Source organism: Centruroides sculpturatus, unplaced genomic scaffold (assembly GCF_000671375.1).
Source record: "Centruroides sculpturatus isolate CEXI.00-Female unplaced genomic scaffold, Cexi_2.0 scaffold294, whole genome shotgun sequence".
NCBI lineage: Eukaryota > Metazoa > Arthropoda > Arachnida > Scorpiones > Buthidae > Centruroides > Centruroides sculpturatus.
Genome location: NW_019384468.1, coordinates 530,358 through 553,183, shown reverse-complemented (window position 1 = coordinate 553,183; position 22,826 = coordinate 530,358). Strand labels below are relative to the sequence as shown.

Below are 22,826 nucleotides of genomic sequence, written 5' to 3'. Positions count from 1 at the left end.
CAGTGATGGGCAAACTTTTTAAAGAGCGGGCCAAAGGAAAAGAAGAAAACTTTAGGCGGGCCAATATAATTGTAACCTAGCGCTGCATCTGAAAATCCAGGTGGCGCTATAAAAACATGTGCAGGCCGTCCGCCATATTTCTTTTTCTCTCTTTCGGCTACGCTACGCACGACGAGTGGATGTTCTGTACCGAAGCATGCTTGTAACCGATCGAGCTTTTACTCAATAAGTGTAAAACAAAATTTTGTACATGATTGTAAATAAACTTTCATGGTGAGATATAAAGCTTCGGTTATTTTATATAATCAACGAACACTCAAGTTAAGTGGTGCATCAACCACCACAGCCTGTATTCTTTTTTACTCGTCAGATTAGGAATAATGTCGCGCGGGCCGGATAGAACATTTCAGGGGGCCGCATCTGGCCCGCGGGCCGTAGTTTGCCCATCACTGGTTTAGACTGTTAAAAATGAAATCGGTGTTCACACTGGGATATTTTGAAGCAAGTTTTTGTTATTTCTTGTTTCTTGTGTTAATAATTTACAGCAAATTGATTAACATACGCCATTTTATAATGAAAGATAGATGTACCCCTTTGATTTACTCTCGTACCCCTAGGGGTACATGTACCCCCGGTTGAGAACCACTGTACTAGATAGTCATTATTTTTTATGTTAAATTTCTGCACTATATTTCCGTGAAAGTTGATATATCCAAGTAGTCAAAATAATAATATTTTAAATTGGTTTTAATCGGTAACATAAATAAGGAGATATTTTTACAGATTATATCTATGGACTTTGAATATGAGTTTGTTTATTTATGTTCATAACTCGTGCTGAAGATTGTTAACTATACAGTAGACCCCCTATAACACTGTTGATAATTCTGTTTTATATGAATTCCACGTTGTACGAGTCACTTAGATTTTACAAATACGTGAGCCGTTCACAGTCTTGCATACGTATTTGTAAAATCTAAGTGACTCGTACAACATGGAATTCATATAACACGGAATTATCAACAGTGTTATAGCGGGGTCTACTGTAATTTAATAATTATAGTTAACAGAATCTTCAACAGGAGATCTACACCCAAGTTCTAGAAGATAATGACAAATAAAATCATAACATCATTTCAAATGTACAAAAATCATCTCTTAATAATTATGATGAAGAAACACATAAATATATCAATCCAAAAACATTGATAACGTGTGGGATGGTGACGAGACAGAAATTCAACTTTTTTTTAAATAACTGATATATTCTGTCTCTTTGTCATCCCATACATTATCAATGTTTATTTTTTCTTGTCTTCTATCCGGGTTCATATGGAAACTCTAGGTTTGTTGGCTCTTTATCCGAAATATGCCTCCTGGTGGTTAGATGAAGCGGCCTGTGCTTTTGCTTCGAGAATGTGGACGCATGCGTCCGATTACCGGCCTTATAGATGGAATGGCCATACGCGCGCGGGGGAATAATGCTTTCCGGGAGGTCTTTTTAAGGGAAACCGGCCCCTATTCAGGCGTTACAGATGTGTAGAAAACACGGAAAATTTCACGTTTTTTTTTCTTGGTTGGTATAATTGCTTTTTGTGTCCTTTATTGTTAAAAAGGTTAGCGTTGTTGTTGCTTGTTACCTTCAATTTTGTTTTGTTTTTCAACATAACACATGGGCGATCTGCCGAAGGGGATGCCTCCCGGAAATTTTTCTATGCGAAATTGGCTTGTATTTAGACGTTACTAACGTGAAGGAAATTCGGAAAACTCCACGTAGCCAGCCTATTGGCGAGGCGCGAACCCATCACCTAACAACTAGTGTTTAGCGGTTTTATCCACTCAGTCATTGATGGGCTCCTGTTATCTTCAGACCTTTCACAGTGTATTTCTAACAGATTTTTAAACATTAACGTTAGTGAATATCTGAATAATATTCAAATGCAGATTAGAAGTTGAAAACCTTAATAATATATTAATAAAATAAAAATGCATTGTTAATTTTTAATGAAAAAATAATAAAAAGTCACCTACAATGGTTGAAAAAATAAACGAAATGATTTTTCAAAATAGTACTAACGTAATGGCGCCTCTAGTGGCAAACACACGAAACTTATATGGATGACCTCAGGAAAATTGTAGTAAAATTGTAATGAATAAAAGTTATTAAAAATAATTTTATTATTTTGAAAGCTCGAATACAAGCAAATACGAATTCGATTAAGCTGTTAATTTATTAATCATTCAGTGCGCATAATTGTAATATCGGAAAAAGGAGAAAATGAAGATTTAAATAACTGAAATATCAACTGCGCAATCCATAATGGTAAATAATTCATTTCGTTTTTCCCGTTTCTCTCTATCGTGGTTGTTGAGATTGTCGGTTCGATTTCCGTTTTTGTCGTTTGTCCTTGTCGTTGGACCCTGAATTCTGATGAAATTTTTTCTACAAGAAATCTCATTTTGACGTCACATTTCATATTGCGAAATTTATTTTCTGATGGAAAATAGCAATAAATTCGTAAAGATTAAATGAAATATTCCAGTGAAAAACTGTGTAAATGCAAACTTCGATTTAGCGCTATCATTTGTTTGTACAATAAGTTTCAGTTTGGAAGTTTAAGTCTTGTGATTTAGCGATAAAATTGTTATTAAAAATACAAGAATTATATATTTATCATAATAATTTACAGATACTGAAGGGTTCTCTACGTAATATTTACGAGGAAGAGCGGTACACGTGTACCTGTATTTATAAGCGCTTTACGCGATTTTGCATTGGTTGGGGCGTTATATCGAGATTTGAATGAATAGAATACTGTATGTTGATTTTTAAAGGGATTTAGAAGGAGGAATTCTTAATTATACAAGAGGCTAAAGAATTTCATGAATAAGTCGTATACAGTTTATAAAAAGGTTTATACTTTTTACAGTTTAAAATGCTACATAAATTTGCAAATTTATAGCAGGTAGGCTGCTATAGACAGGGTGGCTTATAGCTCAGTTAAGTAAGCGTTACTCATATCAATACAATTTTTAAAAATGCAGTAACTTAACATTAAAACAATAAGAAATCTATAAGGTTATAAACCGTTTAAGGTGCACGAAGAATTTTATTATACTTCGAAGCAGGTAATTAACTTTTGGGCCACCCTGTATTTTGTATACATAAGTTCTAAGTGTCCATATTAAACATTTTTTTCGATTATAATTAGCGAATAGAATGAATTATTTCCAATAAAATGAAATTATATGAACTTATGAATCAAAAAGTCAAGTGAGGAATTTCTTTTAAACACGAAGTATATATATTTATCTATATTATCCGAGCGTAAGCTTCTTATGAAGGAGAACAGATTAAATTACACTTTAAAATCACATACATAGGGGAAGGTAGTGCAAGATGGGGTCATGGTGTAAGACGGGAACGTCTGTTTATTTGTGGTTAATGTGATTTCATCTAGCTGTTATTTGGGAACTGAACGTCAACCTCGAAAGGTATCATGGGACAAGAGAACATCCAAATCGCTCTCTTTGTTTGGAAGCAAGACAGTTTTCCACGTTTCGGCAATACTTCATCTAATTTTATGCCCGCTACAAAGTTTCTACAAAGTAAGTATCATTGTGAACTTTTACATTACCTTTTACATGAAGATATTATGGTATTCGAAGTAACCTTTAAGACTGTAATTGTTTAGTTTTGAAATGAAGTTTACCTGTGTTTGCAGTAAGTGTGAAAAGTGTATGTTGGGGCAAGATGAGGTACCCGTCTAGCCCCAGGTTGATATAGGAATATAGCCTATGAATCCAAAAGTATTTTTGGAGGCAGACTTTATTGCTGCAGAGACGACAAACAGGCCCCTTCAGCAAGGGTAGGCCTAACAAGAAAAAGACAAATGTCACAGAATGCCTCTATTGTGGAGGGTTATACTCTGTATCTACAGAGAGTTGGGCTAAATGTAGCTGTTGTGATAAGTGGGCACACTGTTTTTGTGCCAATATTGAAGAAAACGACAGTTTAACCATTTTAATTTGTCCTTCCTGTATATAAAAATAATACCCCATCTTACCCCATGGGTGGGGCAAGATGGTGCATTTACATATAATTTAAAATATTAAATTTTCTTGTTTTTAAAAACGTTTTTCAAAAATTAAATTTTTTATCATATATTACCACATGTTGTAGTTGGTGAGAATAAAAAAATTATTGTTCTCATCAAAGTGGTTGCCATCTTATGACTTTTCAAACCTTAACGTTCTCATTTTTCCCCACCTTCCCCTACAAACAAATTTTAACTTAAATAACTCACAGACTAAGGAAAAATCTGGTACACTTGATAGATTAATTAAGTTAGGCATTAAGGATTTTGCAAATTCTGACGTTTTGAGACCCCTGAACCTCAAAGAAACAAAATCCAATGAGTTGCTTAACTTTCCCAACANAGTATGATTAAAGTATGTAGCAAAATATGCTACATTTTACATACATTCATTAATATATCCTGTCAACTGATTAAAAGATGTTAACACCTTTTAATCAGTTTTTAAATTATATACATAAATTATATTTTTACCTTTGTATTTTATGTTTAAAGTTTATTATAAAGAAAGCTATAATAATTAATATAGGTCTTCGTTATTTTTCAATACTCTCACTTCATTAATTAAATACTAAATACAAACATTGATTCCAAATTTCCAACAGATATTCAAAATTCAGAAAGTAAATGTGCTTGTCACATTTCTGCTTTCTTATCTCTAACACTGACATATATATTATTCCTAATATAAAATCTAAGGAATTTATTTGCCCATTCCTCTCCAGCACTATCGATCCCAATGCGTTTACTCCGAACGATGTCCTCGTCACCTATGTCTTCGCAGTCTTCCGCCCATAGTCTATCACTAACGGTCATGTCATCTTTATTTAATAGTTTTGTCACATCTAAAGCCATGCATAATTTAGAGGGTCCGTTGCATAATTCTTTATTTTTTAATTCTTTTCCGTTCGGTCTCTTTTTAGTCCGGTAAGCTCTCATGGTCTCGAATCCCCATAAGGGCTCTAGCGATCTTATTAAAACAGCAGCACCTTCTCCGTCACTCGAAATATTGAGACAATAGTACATTCCATAAATCGTATAGACGTAAGCCGTGCCAGGTTTCATAAACATGGCTTCGTTCCTCTGCGTCTTCTTCCCTTTATATGAATGACAGGATTTGTCTTCAACACCGACATAACTTTCCGTCTCTACAATCTTTCCTTTCAACACTTCTCCAGTATCCAGTTTCCTACATATCACCTTTCCAAGTAATTTTTTTGCCAAGTCTTCACATGGAATATTATAAAAAGAATCTTTTAGTCTGGAAGCATTGTTTTTTAACTGTATACTTGCAGATTCAGTCTCATTGTTTGTGAAATATGGACTCTTACTTACAGAAGCATCAGACACATTTGAATTAGAGGTTACTTTTCTTTTGACACTCATTTTGACTTTGTCATTAATTATATGAAGCATTAAACTATGCACCTAGCAATTTACTCTTTATATTATTGTTTTGAGGTTCTTTATATTATATTCTTAGTAACTTGAGCACATTATAAAGCTCTCAATAGTTGCATTGTTAGCATTCTCTCACTTGATAGATCTATTTTTCACAATTCTTCCTTTTAAAACAATTCACATAACTTATAATGTAATAACTTATAATATTTACATTGTACATTATTAAGAATCGGTTATTATTCAATCGCAGCCATGAATTACATCTTAAAATTCATTTATGTTAATCAATTTTAACGACACCGAAAGCAATCAACATGTCGACAGCATGCCATTGTTTACACCCGTTCTAACGCCCTCTAGTTTTTAAAATTAACAATACATTTAATAAATTAGTAACATGAGAATTATTAAATATTTTAATAATTAATTATAACTTATAAATAAGCATTTAATTTTTAGTATATTAATAATTTTTTTTAATTTTTATTACTCTTATAAAAATAATTAGTTAGGTCACCTATCAAGGTATTATCCAGTTATTATAAAATAATATTTATTTAAATAACTTAATTATTAATTATTGAAAATATTAATAAATTAATTAACAGTTATTTTAATTATGGGACAAAATAAAAAGGAAAAAAAATAATCCTAACGGCAGTTTTGTAAACTAAGAGTCGCCATTTTGAATTTTGAAAGTAGTTAAGTAAATTTTTTGGTTTTTATGAATTTAAGAACATATTTAGGTTTATTAAATATTAAGATTTACGTTTAAATAGTTCTAAATAGTTAACATTTATGAAATTATATTTAATTTGCAGAATTTATGTAAAAAGTTATTCTAAAAGTAGGCCTAATTTTGAAATACTATCTTATAAAAAAATTCCACAATTTATAAATTATTATTGATTAAAAACTTAATTTTATAAACATTTAATTTATTTTAAATGGAAATATATTGATTATTTATACTGTATAAAATATTTCATATAGGTTTTTTGCTAAATTGCAGGTTTGAATGAGTTGATGGTCACGTGTCTATAGGAGTAAAAAAGTCAAAGGAACCGTTGGTGTACAGTACGTATGACCTTTCGCAAGATCCTTAGAAATCAGCTGTTTTCCACTTTACTAGAGACGGTTAAACACTCATAAAACACGAAAAATTCCATTTGCAACGACTACTTCCGGGCTACCTATATACTCTATACTAATGATACCAATATACTACACCTACACTACTACCACATTCCAAATATAAATGTAGTGTACAGTATAGAGTATGTAGATACCCCGGAAGTAGTCGTTGTAATGGCGTTTTGTGTTTTATCAGTTCCGTCTCTAGTAAAGTGAAATCAATGATGTAGATGTAACCCTTCGACCATTGATTCAACCTATGGTCTACACCAGTGTTTCCCAACGTGGGACCCATGCCCCACTGGGTAGCAATTGGATCATTAAGGGGGCAATTCGAAAATGGACTCGTCTGGAGTTAACCGTATAGACGCTGTATATGTTAGGGGGGCATAAGAATTTTAGACAGGCTTAGATGGGACATAGCACAAAAAAGGTTGGGAAACACTGGTCTACACGAAACCCTTCGCTATATTTCGCGAAGAGTCATTGATTCTTTTGACTTTTTTATTCCTTTGGCATTGGGTCTACAGTAGGGTTTCTGAAACGGGATTCCGGGATCCCGGTTGTTTTTTTAACCCGGGAAATTTTTCTTATCCCGGGAAATCCCGCAAATTTCTTAAAAATTCACTTTTTTTCTTATTTTGTGTTAAGGTTGAGGAGTTTTGCAAATAGAAAGCATAATTAACTCATTCACTGCCAGAATACATTTGTATTTATTAATTTTAAACCTACCTATTAGTTTTTTTAAATTTTTGCTCGTTATAGCATGTCACAAATGGTCAATAATCAATATATAGCTTATTTGTGGCATGACTATAAAAATTCTTTACTTGTCGGAACCTGTAATATCTGGAATAATTGTGCTTACGCTGTCTTGAGTTTTAACCATGCCCAGTAGCTTCAATAAATGCCTGACGCCAGATTGTGCAAATTGGGCAAGGATACAAACGAGTACAAAGTCTGCAAGTATGAAGTTTTTCTTCATAAACCTGATTATTAAAGCCAAATGAATTGCCGAATTATCGAGCTCTAAGCTTGATGCCGCTATTAAAGCAGCCAAGGTAGACAAATCAAGAATACTAGAGAGCGAAAGAAGTACTACAATCTCGAAAACGAACTCGAAAGCTTCCAGGCTACATGTGAAAAAACACATAATATCTGTCTTCTCTTAAATGCATTAAACACTATTCCAATCACATCAATTGAATCGGAAAGGGCATTCTCGGTGGCAAGACTTTTCATTACTAAAATAAGAATTAGAGTGAGTTATCGGAGTATTGACCATCTTTGCTTTTTAAAATCTTATAAAAGTTTGCAATATTTTGTATTATATTTTATTTAAAAAACGAAAATTACCTTCTAAATTAGAAGTTCATTTTTTTAATTTTTAACTCAATTCAAAACATTTTTTTTGTTGTTGTTGTATGCAGTTTCCAGCAAACTTTAATTAATTTTTTTCTATTTGTGAAAATTTCTACGTTATTTAAAGGTAATTTTTATTATAGGCCTATAGACCTAACACAGCATTATTAATATGATTTTGGAGGTTACAAAACTTTAAAATTACTTTAAAAAATGGAAAATAATTATATCATTTGATTTCAAGATATTTTGTATACCTTAAAAATAATTAATTCTATCCCGGGATTTCCCGGGATCTCGGGAAACAGTTCACTTTTATCCCGGGATCCCGGGACAAGCAAAATACCGGAAAATGAGAAACCCTAGTCTACAGTTCTATTAAGGTTTCGAAACGTCTCATTCAAAGCTGCATTTGTGTTGAAGTTTTATGCACTGATGTATGTATAAATTTCCCATTTGAAGAATCACATTAGTTGCATTCGTGTAGAAAGAACCTGTTATACACAATTCTACAGTATTGATTGTATCTATAATATCTTTATATGTAATATAAGCATATACTGTATTAACACTGCCCAAAACAGAATAAATATTGAATAAACAAAGAAATTGCGATTTAAATAAAATGACATATTATGTGTTGCAGTATTAGAAGCTTAAGGCCCACCGGTGGCCAAGCGACCTTTGTTCCCTGAACACTGCGAGTTCGGTCATGGGTTCGGACGGGCTGGCCACGTGAGTTTTCTGGGTTTTTCACGTATGTAACACCTAAATAGGGGCTTCTTCTTCTTATACTGTATAAAATATTTCATATAGGTTTTTTGCTNCAATTATTATAGGTCAAAATCACTGACTTCAGTATATACCTAGCAAGAACAACGATCTCCTGCTAACAGTGGCGCCGACTAGCGGCAAATATTGTCTCTAGCTAAGTTTGAACTATTAGTCGAAAGACCAGTTAATCTACCGACTCTGGTTATTGCAACGAAACACTTGGGCGATGCCTTCCGGGAGGTTTTTTTTTTTTTTAAAGGGAAACTGGCCCCTATTTAGGTGTTACAGATGTGGAGAAAATCCGGAAAACTCCACGTGGCCAGCCCGTCCGAGCGAGGCGTGAACCCACTCCCAGTGTTCAGGGTGCGAAAACCGCTCGGCCACTGGTGGGCGGGAGGCTTTGCATGCATGAANTTAAAGGTAAACTGGCCCCTATTTAGGTGTTACAGATGTGGAGAAAATCCGGAAAACTCCACATGGCCAGCCCGTCCGAGCGAGGCGTGAACCCACTCCCAGTGTTCAGGGTGCGAAAACCGCTCGGCCACTGGTGGGCGGGAGGCTTTGCATGCATGAATGTCAGCGTGTGTGGGGTGTGCACGATTTCGTTCATTCTATTTGAAGCTTAATAACTCCTGTGCTTTTTGTCGAACGTCTCTGAAATTTTGCAGGGAGGTTTATGTATTAAGCGGATTGCTGCTATTAAATTTTGGTGGTTAAAGGTCAACGGGATGGAAAAATAAAGCAGATCGTGTGTCGTACTGGTGTAGGGTCGGACTTAATGGCGATTTTACTAGTTATTAGTATTTAGAATATTTTATAAAATCTATCCCTGCCGTCAGAATTAAGCTTTTTGTCATTTTATAATAATTAAAATAATAAAAAAAAACTTTTTAAATAAAATATCGCAACAGATGGCGCTACTAAAAGTTTCCGGAAAGTCAAGCAACTCGTTGCTGGATTTTTTTTAATACTTTCATTTCTCACTTTTAATGTTTAATTATCATTTTATAAAGTACAATATATTCATTTTACACTTTTAGTATTAAAAAATGATAAAAAAAAATGGAACATTTTCTTAATTTCAAAAGTACATTGTTGGATTTAAATATTTCATAACGTTATTGTTTACGATAGAATCTTAAAAATATTTTTAAAACTAAAATTACGAATTTAGGATATTAATTAATAGGATTGCAAAAATGCAATTGTGATGTAATTTATGATGTCGGATAACCTTAATTGTGTTGGCTCTTTCAACAGTTGAATTGAAAACTATGAGATAAATTGACTAAATTATTTATTATGTATTTAATAAAGGGTGATTTAAATTAAATGTAAAAGTGTACTTAATCTGAAATATAAAAGAAACTATGCTTTCTTGGAGTGAAATATTTAAAATTCAAGTTCTTTACAGCCTTGTTGGCTCATCTTCGGAGAGTATGAATGTTAAAAATGCTAAGAAACCTGCAAATAATTTGAGTTTTTGCTGTTTGTATTTTGTCTTTAAGGCATAAATTTCTCCAAAAAAAAAAAAAAAAAAGTTAAAAATGCAAAATAAATCGTAAAAATCCTCATTTTAAGAGCATAAATTGTTCCATAAAAGCTAAAAAAAAATCTTCATTTTAAGGGCGTAAATTGCTACAAAAATAAGCATAAATACTACAAAACATTCGGAATTTCTTTCACTTTTTGGACTCGCCTTCAAAGTGTAAATGAACAAAAATATTAAAAACAAAAACTCAGTTATTACTTATGGTTTTCTTGCTTTATTTTTAGGAAAATCTCTGCTCCGAAGACGATTTACGAATGGCTGTACAACTCGAATTTTATAGTGAAAACACTAACACTTGGAGTGAAAATGCTTTTCTAATTTTCGCTTTTCTACTCGAGTTTAGATAGTTGCGCTTAACCTAGATTAACAGCGCTAAAAATTATAAATATATGACGAAAGTCATAATAAATTATGTACAGTCCAACAAAATTGTTTACCAAATTATTTATAAATAATACAAAGAAACAGTGCCATACATGCATGAAAAATAAATTTCCTTTAAAGATTTTGGGTTATTGAAAATGGGAACATTTAAATAGAATTATTTCAAGGAAATTTTACAAAATTTCTTCTTAAAAACAATGGGTTTCGATGAAGAAAAGAACGACAAAAAAACATTATGAGTAACCTAATACTAATGTATCCTTTCAGACGTCCTTACTTAAAAAATAACTAAGGATATCCAGTGTAAATGTTGTTAAACCATGACCTGCGACCTCAAACTCTCAATTACAATCTTTTTATCTAAGAAACTTTAAAGATGTCTTCATTAAAAACACTTTAATAGCCTATTGAAACGTAACATAAACACGAATTTTTCAATAGATTAAACTTAATTTAGTAATAAAATCAAATTATCCATATGTTTTCTATTGTTTAATTCATAGAATTTATCATTGTAGGAGTGTGAAATTCGATTGAAAATGGATAAAGATAAGCCATCGATTGGTAAAGAAGAGAAAGTAATCGATGATGATTTTCCTGCCACTCGGGAATCTTTATTAAAGACTTTTCCACAGATCATAAAACGATTTTTCGGTATTTACGATGAAGTGGATTTGTTACTTTGGAAAGAATTATTCCTTAAAAGAATCGAGGTAAAAATTATAATGTATAAGTTATAAACAGATAAACAGTATTTTAAGTATTATTATTATAACAGGTAGATAGTTTGGGGGTTATAAAGCTATTATAATCTGCAAATTTTTATCTTCTTTGTAATTACTTCACTATTTTTACATTCCTATATTGTCTTTTAGACAGAAGGAATAAATGCCAAAATAAGTTACTTTCCTGTTTATTTTGGTGTTTATCACCTTTAGAAATTGTCTAAAAGATTATTTCTAAACGGTAAAGTAGCTTATAAATTCTCTTGGCACAATTTTTCATACGTAACCGTAAATTTTTTAATACATTTTATAACAATTATGCTGGTGATACTTCATTTTCAATGCTTTAGCAATCAAGTAAACAATTAACACCATTTTTTAAAACAAAATAAATCGCAATTTTACGACAAACGACACAACTTCTGTAAAATGGACCACGCTTTACCACATCCCAACTAAGGGGTCGAGATCTACTATATAACGTCACGGGTTTTCAGTACACTAAATAAAGTCGTCGACTAAAAAAAATCAAGTAATTTTCCCGGCAAAAAAAGTTAAATTTGTGTGTGGCGCCATCTGTTACGATATTTGATTAGAACACTTTTTGTATTATTAATTATTATGAAGTGGTAAAATGAGGATAGAGATGAGTTATAAAAATAATGTAAATGCTAATAACGAGATACGACACGTGACCTCCTCTATCTTCCCATCCCCTCGACCTTTAACCACCAAAATTTAATATCATCAATCCCTCCAATGCACAAACCTCCATGCGAAAGTTTAGAAATTTTTGACAAATGGAACAGGAGTTATTTAGCTTTAAATTGGGTGAACAAAACCGCGCCCCTCCTCCACACAACACACTGACAGCAACACCAACATACAGAAAAACACCCCAACTTTTTTGAATTTATGGACGTTTCAACGTCTCTGAGTCCAAAAATTAAAAATCTGGGGGTGATTTTTTTGAGCAATCGCCATACTTTCCCTGTGTTATATATCTGGGTAATTTTCTTCATTAAGTATGTGCCATAAAAGTTTTATATTTTAATAAGAAACGTTCAACCCTTCGAACTAGTAATGACGTATCAATTTACAATACGCAATAATTTGCCACACCTCATTAATTTCCCCCCCCCCCAAAAAAACGCATTCTTCGGGTACTAAATAATAATAATAATATAAGACACTGTGTATTTAATTACAAAGCTGATTATTTGTTTCCTTTCCTCGCTTAATAATTACAAATTATAATTTATCACCGCGCAGTTTTCAAAGTTTAATATCTTTGTTTGTTATATACTGTATATTTTCTATAATTAAGCAATAAATAAAATTTTTTAAATAGGAAAACACAGAGTTATGTCTAATATCCTGTTACCTTTAAACTTTCGTAATGCAAAGGGTATCGTGTTTAATGCGCTGTTGCCGCGCTCCATTTTTTGTTTTTTTTTTTTTATTTAAATTTATCTTTTTGAGTAGCTGAATTCCCTATTGTTCTTAGAAGTGTCGATTTAGAATGCTCCAATTGTAATTTTATACTCTCAGTTTTTGTTTTTGTTAACAGAAATTGCTGTTTAGAACGTCGTCGCAGTCGTTTTCGAACAATTACGATGAAATAACTATCGTAATACACGGGTGAGGATCGAAAATCGACGTGTTCTATTTGCCTGTTCCTTCCAGAAATTGTCTAGAATGATAAGTTCTAGAAGGAATAAATACATAAATATCTTACGTTTGTATTTGTTTTCTATTTTATGTAAGGTGTTTATACCTGCAGAAATGCTTGTTCCTTCTAGAAACTGTCTTTTTCTATAAGGAATGAATACATAAATATCTTATTTTGGGACTTATCCTTATATGAATTGGAGTAATATTCTACCAGTAATTGTATTTCGGTCCTGACTCCTTTAGAAATTATTTTTCTAGACAATTTCCAGAAGGAGTGAGCGTTAAAATACCCTCGACAAAAACTCTCCCCGGGTAATTTTTGTTATATTACAGTACAAAATCTAAAGTTTTTATATATTTTGATCACAATTACGCATCTAAAAGGCTATTTTTTAACTCTTTAACACAATAAAATAAAGGACAAAATCATAATCACACTTGTAAATATCACATTTTTCACGCTCTTGTAAATATTTAGAATTATTATTATTATTATTATTATTATAGACTTTTGGAAGTTGTACAGAATGAGAGAATATTCGGGGAGTTTAACTGTTTTGTTTGTGTTTTGAGGAGTATTTATTTTAGTAAAATTATAGAAATTGTTTAGACACGCAGGGTGAACCAAAAGTTAGTTAACCGTTCTTCAATACAGCGATTACAGCGCTTCAACGAATTCAGTATGCCATCTGTAGCGACAATTCTACCCGGAATACACGAAACTAAACGTGGGTTAACTGAGTTTCGGACCACCCTATAGGTTTACTCGCGATTCTGTCTCTAATTATGCAAAGTTAGACCGGCGACAATCGTAAAGCTGTACACTTTACATAATTATGAAGAAGTCGGATACGTCAACAGGTTGGAAAATGTACTCTTCAAGATCATTTCTCCTCTCAGTTACACTAGATGGGATGTGGAAGGGTCTCGTCGTTAATTAATAAGCTGCTCACTACATAAATGCCGTTTAATTAATTACGCGGCGTAAAATTTAATGATGTAAAATGATTTTTAAAAAATATATTAAAATTATATTTTCGTAGGGGGGGTTGAAAACGATTTTAATCACCTTTCGTTCTTTTATAACACGGGCTATCTATTATCTAAATTGTTTTTCATTAGAAAAATTATAAACTCGTGAGGATTCTGAGATATTTTGTTTATACACAGTATAAATATAGGGTGGCCCAAAAGTCAGTTTACCCGTGTTCGAATCAGACGAAGGATCCCTGTGGTTTGGAGAGGAAAATTTTAAAAAAATTACAAGGTGGCTCAAAAGTCACTTGACTGTTGTAAAAAGCGAATCGGTGTTCTATTACAACAGTTAACTGACTATTGAGCCACCTTCGTTTTTTTTTTAAATTTTCTTCTTCAAACCACTCAACGTAAGATACCTTTCGTTTGATTCGTACATCGGTTAAGTGAATTTTGGGCCACCCTCACACTGATTACGACACTAACAAAATTATTTTACGATTCATATCCGCAACAATACTCGAAACATACGAAATGAAACACAGTTAACCGACTGTGTTTCATTTCGTATGTGTTTCATTAATTTGTTTCGTTCCATGTATTTATTTGTACACCGTCACACAACGTACACAATAAACTTCAGGCCGCTTTGTGTGACGAATTGGTCAGAATTTAACAATCAAATTCAAGCCACTGGGACCTACAGAAGAGTTTTATACACACTTCAATTCCAGTTTATTTTATTAGGGGGTCGCTCCCTAAGTCACATATAATAGTTAACATTAATTTTAGATTGACTTAGCTCCGTATAATTAACGATTGATGTGTGTTTACTCGCACAATTATCATCTGTTTCGATGTATAATTATCGTTGTTATTTATCTCTCACGACGGTACAAGCAATTTTAATGGCGTAATAATTCGTCACGCGGTCACATTAGCCCGACGTAAGGGAGCAAGATCGATAATTTTAACGTTCAGGACGTTGATAGCATCCCCCCACGTAAAAAGAAGGGTAACGTTTATGTTACAAGCTAATGCTTTAATCAATGGCGTAACAGGGGGTGTCCAGTTTGCTTCACTCGTTATTGATTTCTTCCCACACCTATTGATAGGATATTGCCTTCTGTGGGAGAAAAATCCTGCTGTATCTTGATCATTTCCTCATTTATGGCGTATCCTGTTGTATCAATAATCCAGTGTTTTCAACGTTCCTTTTAGTAGCAATAAGGGAATTAGGTAAAATTTCGTATGGAGTGTAAACACGTACAGTACAGTACATGTCCCTTGACACGCGTGCTTTGTCTACTTGCTGAAACTACTTCAAGGCGTGCCAATTTACATATTAACCAGGCATTATTGACAAAGTAACTGATTCTTATCACCTCTAATGACTTACCCCCGTGACCTTCCTCGAAAGTGATCCCACTTTCATGATTTAACGGTTATAAATTACATAAAATACACCCCTGTGGATAGATTTGCAGGGATTTATGCTAATTAGGCATCGTTCAAGGTCAAAGACCCCTTTATTAAATCCAGTCAGCATCCCGATAATGGGATTTTTACGTCATTATTTTATATACAAACAATATTTTTTTTTTTTTTTTGTTATTATTAAAGGACGGAACGCGATTCAAACGGGGCTAATTGTCTAAATATGGCTTAAATGTAGCTAGTCACGTGGCGAGTATTGTCCGTTAACCATCCCTTTGTTTGGAAAAATAGAAAGAATTCGCATGTTTAAACTACATTGGAAAGTGTGTTGCATATCCGCAGATTTTTCTGTGTCGTTGGCACATTATAGTTTACAAATCAGTCAGTCAGAGCGCACGAGCGAGGTTTTGTTAACCCCCGTTTAACGTTGAAGTCCAAAATTCTTGTCTTAGCGATGCCAATTGTTGACGTTAATCACGCACGGACTTCCATACATATTCATACGTAAGCGCGTGCATGTGTGTGCATGCTGTGTTTTCTTCCCCGTCAGCTGTGCCACGTACTGTTGTGTGTTTGTGTTTGTTTTTTTTTTACACTGGCCTACTTCTTTTTTCCTTTCTTTCTATCCCACGCGTTAGAATTAGGCATCAGTTAGCATAGAAGAGTAACTTTTATTGATAATGAATCACTTGTGTTGCTAATGGTTATGAAAGAGGCGTTTAATTGGTGCGTTTTTCTACTCGGTTGCACGGTGTAATTGTCTAAAATTGGTTGGCGTTTTTTTTTTAAATTCGCACGTTTTTGTTGTTAAACATAATAAAAAAAAAATTTCGTTGATTTATCTTCTAACAGTCGAGGTGCATGAATTTATTAAGATTTTCACGCTAACTGGTTATAAAATTCGTGCCTGTTTAGGTTCGTTCTGTCAAATTTACGTGCCTGCAAGGTGCAGAACGTCTCTTATGTTAATTATCACCCCGTATAGTTCCGTTTAAACGTCAGACACATTAGAAAAACTCTGTCTTTCGAATAAAATAAGCTGGCTTTTACGACAAATGTAAACAGTTTCCATGTAAAACACGTGTTTATTGTTACAAAACATGTAAATAAATATGTACATGTATATATGGGTACATAAATACGTTATAAGCATTAAGCACTAACAGACGTTTCGAGTTATGCACGTAAAGCTGATTTAAAACGGCAGTTTACAAACAAAACGTATGTTAATTGTTTATAAAACGTGTACATATAGGTAAAGATTAATAAGGTTATACACTGAATAAAGCTGGTTTAAAACTTATAACACGAGCATAAAATACCGCACAAGTTCATCAATTAATTTATTTAACACAATAAACTTCGGCCTTTTTACACACAAAATCTTCATCGCGTACCGGCCTTTATTTTCGTTTTAACATCACAGAATGCACTCAAACAGTAAGATTTACACAATAAAATATTCTGTGCCCTTTTTTTATAGATTTCCCTATTGTTAAAAGTAAGGTTCACCTTCGTGCATTTTCTATAATACGCTCTCACTATCTCGCTCAGGTAACGTGAAATTGGGTCGAATAAAAGATGTCTTCCTTTTCATACTTTCCACCGACTAATCCCGGTTGAATCACGCGAGGAAGTGACGTCACACGGCTGTAGTAGTTGGGTAGCCGAGGCTAAAGTCACTCACACCCAAACCGGGTGATCAGACACGAGTTAAAAATTAGCCAAGTTTCTGTATTGTTAAAAAGGATACACGCGAAGAGGTAAGAGAAAACGTTTAACAAATTAATTAATTAATTAAAGATCGCACTTCTCGTCAACCGGGGGCGAGGGACGGAAGCTGTGTATCGTAAACGTGTAAACGTGCCCCCTACTTTTAATTTTAGATAAGAGGCACCTATTTTGCTTACCAGTCCTTCCAGTTTCCTGGATGTTGACAAGTAAATTTCGTCGAAAGTGCGGGATGGGAGAAAGGGAGGGAGAAGAGAGAAAGTATAATATATAAGGGGGACTTAAATAATATCAACAGCGTGTGTGTGTGCGTGTGTGTGTGTGTCTGTCTGTCTGGCGCCGTCTTTACCCCAGTTGGTTCCATTCGAAAATGACTAGAGATATCGGATGGGGGTAGAGGAGTTTTCTAGTGTCATTTTTTTTTGAGCCCCGACCTTTACAGGGAATAAAATTTTAGTTATAATAAACAAAACGAAAGCCTGGTAATGTTATCGTTTTTATTAATTCCGTATTTTTATATTTTTTTATACAGTTTTGTTCCTTATTTCCAGGTCGGTCTCGTCGGGCTTAATATTCGCTATGCTTTCACTTGTTCCAGATATATCTTTCCACCTCACGATATAATCGAAAGCAGGATGAGAATGGTAAGAATTTCCTTTTTTTTTAAGTTAGTTATATAAATTTATATACAATAGGTTCTAGAAGTCTATCCAAGCTTCTAGAACCTATTGTAACGGACACTCTTAAATAGCGGACACCTCTACTTAACGAACAGTTTTGTAATTCCCAGAACCTTCGAACAGGACATCCATTATGTTTACCTCTAAATAGCGGACGAACTTCTCTGCTCCGGTGGTGTCCGCTATTCGGAGGTTATAATGTATATTAACTTAAGAACAGAGCGCAACAAAACTCAGCAGTTTTGTTGCGCTCTGTTGAAATTAAATCATAAAATTTATTGTCCTATTCCGAAACTGGGCGATTAAATTTTATATTTTTTTTTTGTGAATTGGGCAATTAAATTTTGTGTTTTCTTGGGTCGAGTAATTAGAATTTTGTATTTTTTTAAATCGGTTTAAACAATTTTTGTAGGTTTATACAATTAATTTTTGCATTCTTGTTTGAATTAAAGTGTAACAAATTAAATCTTATTCGCTTATATATTTAAACGATCTTGATGAATAATTGATTATTCAAATGCATTTTGTTTAAAAAAATTAAAAATTGCAGACCCACAAAAAATCCTACAAAATGACTCGATTTAAAGACATTTTCTAAGTTAATTCAATTCTTATAATCCAATAAATTTTCTTGCTTAAATTTAATTAGAAATTAAACATTCTTGTTCTTTAAACAGGAAATTCCTGATGCTTTAAAAAGATAACTTTTAATAGCTTTAACAGACGATAAACAAAAAGAATTATCACCAGAAAGAAAACGAATTTGATAAATGAATTTGTATTTTTAATCGGTTAAACGTGTTTAAAGGGAAATGTGATTTATTAACATCATTTATTAATGCCATTTACTCGAAAATGATTTTAATAAATTCGATTTATTTCCCCTTCTATCTCTTACTATATTATCGGCAGCATAAATACTTTTTTTAATGTTAAATCCAGTCATGAGGCGCCATCGTTAAGGCCTTAAAAATACATGATATTAATTAATTAAAGCCTTAACAACGTGTAAATTGGTTAGGTAAGACCGTAGTAACGTGTGACTAGCTTTAGGTAAGGCTTTAAGATGAAAATACAGTAAAGTAGGGACTTAACTACACGTAACTATAGTAAGGTAAGGAATTAATAACGTGTAACAAGGCCTCATAACCTTAAAAAGAATGCTAAGCGTTGTTAATAGAACTAAATACACCCGTATATTGCTTATAATATGCACATTTTCAACTATAAATATTTAGAAAAATTAGAAGCGGATGTTGATGTTTCCCAAATTTTCTGTCTCTCGTCCAACTTCATAATTTTACGAGGGAGGGAGAGGAAGTAATACGGCAATTTCTAAGCTTTTAATTTATTTTTTAGACCCTTAATAAGAATTAAAATTTGTAGAAAACGATACAGTAATTGTTAAAGTGAGAGAATTCAATTTCCTTAAACGCACACGCTTATAAGAAAAAAGAAAGAAGAAGAAGAAGAAGAAGAAGGGGGGAAAAAAGAAACATTAAATAATAATAATGAGGAGGGAAAGCTTACAGAGTTAACAAGAGAAAAATTTAATTACCTGCAGCAAATTTACATAATAAAAACTTAAGTAATTATTTAATATAAAGCGAAACGTGTTATCAGTAAATAATAATTAATACACAGAAAGAGAGATTTATTTTTGTATTTTTTTTCACCCTCTGGCTTATGATGATGATGATGATGATATTTTTTTTAATATTTGATAACGTGAGACTTCACTAGTCCATTGACACCCAACTCTTCACGTTTTCAAGTGTCAATGGACTCCAATTTGCATGTTTATAACACAGAGTAACATTTCAATTTCTTCGATATTTAATATCAACTTGTCTAGTTTTTCAACCCCCCTCTCACCTAAGACACATTTAGCAATCTGGATTTTATACACGACACAATGCTACTACAGTAATATTTATTTACTCGCTGGGATAATTATTTTGATAAGATTAAATTACATTAAGGAGGGAGAGATGTGTGGCATAATCGATTTAGATAACGGGTTATGACGATCTTTCGTTCTGCACAATGTTAGCCGGATAATACACAGGGGGTGTTAAATGTGCCAGTATTAGCTAGATAACACCCAGGATGAGTTAAATGTCAAGTTTTGGGGATTAATTAAAGAATTTTTGGTCACCATTCTGATGCAAATAGGCGAGGTGTGCGCTAAAACAAGTTCCCTGCTAGTTTTTCTCGCGTTACTTCCTTTTTCTGTCGTGAAAGAATGCTAAATTTGATACATTCTGTGCGCTTTGTGTTGGAAGGGGAGAGCACAGAAGGCTGTAATTTTTATATTAAAAATTACACCCGAAATAAATTTCACTGGTAGAGCGGCTGTGTAAATTAAATAACGTTATTAGCACCTAATTATAATTTATTAAGGCTGGATAATGTTGTTTTTAATAAGCAGATGTTTGAAAAAGAGCAGATTGCACATTTCTGATTTTGTATCATGTGACAGTTCTTATAAAAAGATGATAAATTAGCGTAAAACGTTCCTAGGAACACTCGTTCTTATTCGAGTGAGGAGGACGTTTATAAAAAAAAAGGAATACTTGTTTTTTTATCCCTTAATAAAGCGAATATTATGTTATAAAACATTAAAATACCCCTACGGGATGTTTGTTGTTACTGTAATCTGTGTGTTTACACTAACAATACGACGTAACAAGAATGTTTCAACCGTAAGAAACCATTCAGGATAGTTATATATTTGTTTCTATCTGTTCTTTTTAGAGCAGCAACTGAAGCAGGAATTCCCCTGATACTAGTTTTAAGATCAGTGATGTGTATACAAATTTAAAAATAAAAAAAAAATGAATTAAATCTACAGTTTTATAATTGTATCATTTATTTGTTTCAGCCATCCGAAGCAGAAAGGAGGAGAGGGCCGCAATTTCCAGGTATAAATAAACTGAGGAGCTTTTTTGGAAAAGTAAGTGCATCCCCTGACATACCTCCAACAACACCACCGTTAAGTACAAGGGAAATAATACATAAAACTTCATCATCCAGCCGTATCACTGAGAGTAGACGTAAACCAAACCTACCAATAACTTGTAAGAAGACATCCAGGGTACTCAGCAACGTCACTACAGAACTGAACGTTGACACTGTCACTCTAACTGATTCGCCCTCGTCTTTATCTTGCCCGTCTTCCAGCAATAATGGCCTATCAAAATGGTCGAATCATTCCTCTTCTAGGTTATCTTCGTCATCTCACAGTTCTTATTCGAGTGAGGAGGACATTTGGTTACCCAGACAGTAGTTTTGTGCCATATAGTTAACGGGGGTGTAGGCCTTCCTGGCTGATTTATCTGTTGTCCTTTGTGGTCTTTTATTATTATTATTTTTATTTTTAATGTAAATTATTGTAATACGGTAATGAATCGAACTGTGATATGTTGTTAATCATTATTATAGGGAATGTGTTAATAAATATTAATCTATGTTTGTGTATATTGTATGTCTTCTTGTTTACTGTCTTTAATACTAACTTTCTATTGATTAACTACACAAATTTATGAGAAAAATGTGTTTTGTAACACAGTAAAGACATTGATGTATCCAGAAAGTGAAACAGCAGTTTATGTAGATTATATATAATTACAGAACACGTTTTTATTCTATAATTGTAGATAGTCAAAGTAATTAGACATCATTCAAATATGTGTTCTAGAAACATTAAGAGGGCCAAATATTTCACTGATTATCTTCAAATTTACTGGAGGTAGGAGTGAAGGAATTTGAGTACTGTGTGTGATCACTATTTTGTATTGTTTCCCTGTTCATAAATAATGTGTATTGGCTTATAAGCAAATAATAATAACTCATAAGTTTATACGTCTTTCAGGAACAGTAAAGGTTCTAGAAATAAAATACACAACAAAAAAAACTAAAATAAAAATACATAAACTAGGATAACTTCTATCTAAATTCAAAGATTAATGATAACTTCTAACGTTTTGTAACTTCGATTTGAAAGTTTTAAAGATAATTATTATATAATTTATGACATTACCGTATCAATTTATGTTTATGAGATGTAATTTTAGATTTATTTCTACATATTTCCACTTCCAGAATAATAAAATCTAGAAAATAAATGTCTAAGAAACTTTAAAGATAATTCTCTGCCACGCAGTTTTATAGATAATTTTTAAAGCTATAAAAATCAATATAAATTTTATAACTACACGAATAATTAACATTTAAATGAATTAATTTTAAGTGTAATTAATAAATAAACCATCAAAATTAATCCTGTACAAATGGTTTTGTATGTTTTTATGTCTGTCTTAAATAACTGGTCTTTTTTACTTCATTAACTACATACAAGCCTATCCTACTTAAATATACATGAATTATTTTTTTCTTGTATATATTGAGATATTGTAGAATAGTTTAGATCGTATCGATAGTTAATTATACATCAAAGTTGTATATTTGATGCAGTAAACCCATTAAAGATTTCATCGAGGTCTCCAAACTAGTTATATACAAGTTATAATCAATATATAGGCCTATATATACGAATGTACAAATATAATATCATTAACAAAGAACATTCTCTATAATTTTACATGACATATTTTCGCTAACGAGCACGTATATAATGCAATTTAATCATTGGGTATTCGTTAAACTAAACCCAAAGTAGTAATTTACAGAACTTTGAATGCCATTGAGCTTGTTTATAAGTTAAAACACACGTTTCCTATCTTTAAATATTGCTAAGTATATATATTACAGGATTTAAATGTGTCTAAACCCTGTAATATACTGGTATATATAATTTATACATATTTACACGGGTCATTTACTTTAAATGTACGTACAGGGTGTCCCAAAAGTCAGTTAACGACGGTAAAGAGCA

At 32.6% G+C, this 22,826-nt stretch overlaps 2 protein-coding genes across 8 annotated transcripts in view; one reads left to right on the top strand and one right to left on the bottom strand.

Moving 5' to 3' along the window:
- The window catches only part of LOC111621102 (inactive rhomboid protein 1-like), a 43,848-nt gene that overhangs the window by 1,842 nt on the left and 19,180 nt on the right, over positions 1–22,826 (top strand). Inside the window, exons 1-5 of one of the 7 annotated variants that reach the window (XM_023363166.1) lie at positions 6,188–6,202; positions 6,514–6,578; positions 11,226–11,420; positions 17,801–17,893; positions 20,814–20,885. In XM_023363166.1, coding sequence (XP_023218934.1) covers positions 11,247–11,420; positions 17,801–17,893; positions 20,814–20,885 — 339 coding nt within the window. In that variant the 5' untranslated portion in view covers positions 6,188–6,202; positions 6,514–6,578; positions 11,226–11,246. Of the gene's footprint in view, positions 1–2,602; positions 3,610–6,174; positions 6,208–6,233; positions 6,349–6,513; positions 6,579–11,225; positions 11,421–17,175; positions 17,282–17,800; positions 17,894–20,813; positions 20,886–22,826 lie in introns of those variants that run through there. The other 6 variants (XM_023363167.1, XM_023363164.1, XM_023363169.1 and 3 more) reach the window with 6 other exon arrangements.
- On the bottom strand, positions 4,463–5,832 carry LOC111621105 (probable DNA-3-methyladenine glycosylase). The gene has a single exon (XM_023363174.1). The coding sequence runs from the start codon at positions 5,511–5,513 to the stop codon at positions 4,734–4,736; it is 780 nt and encodes a 259-aa protein (XP_023218942.1). The 5' UTR covers positions 5,514–5,832; the 3' UTR covers positions 4,463–4,733.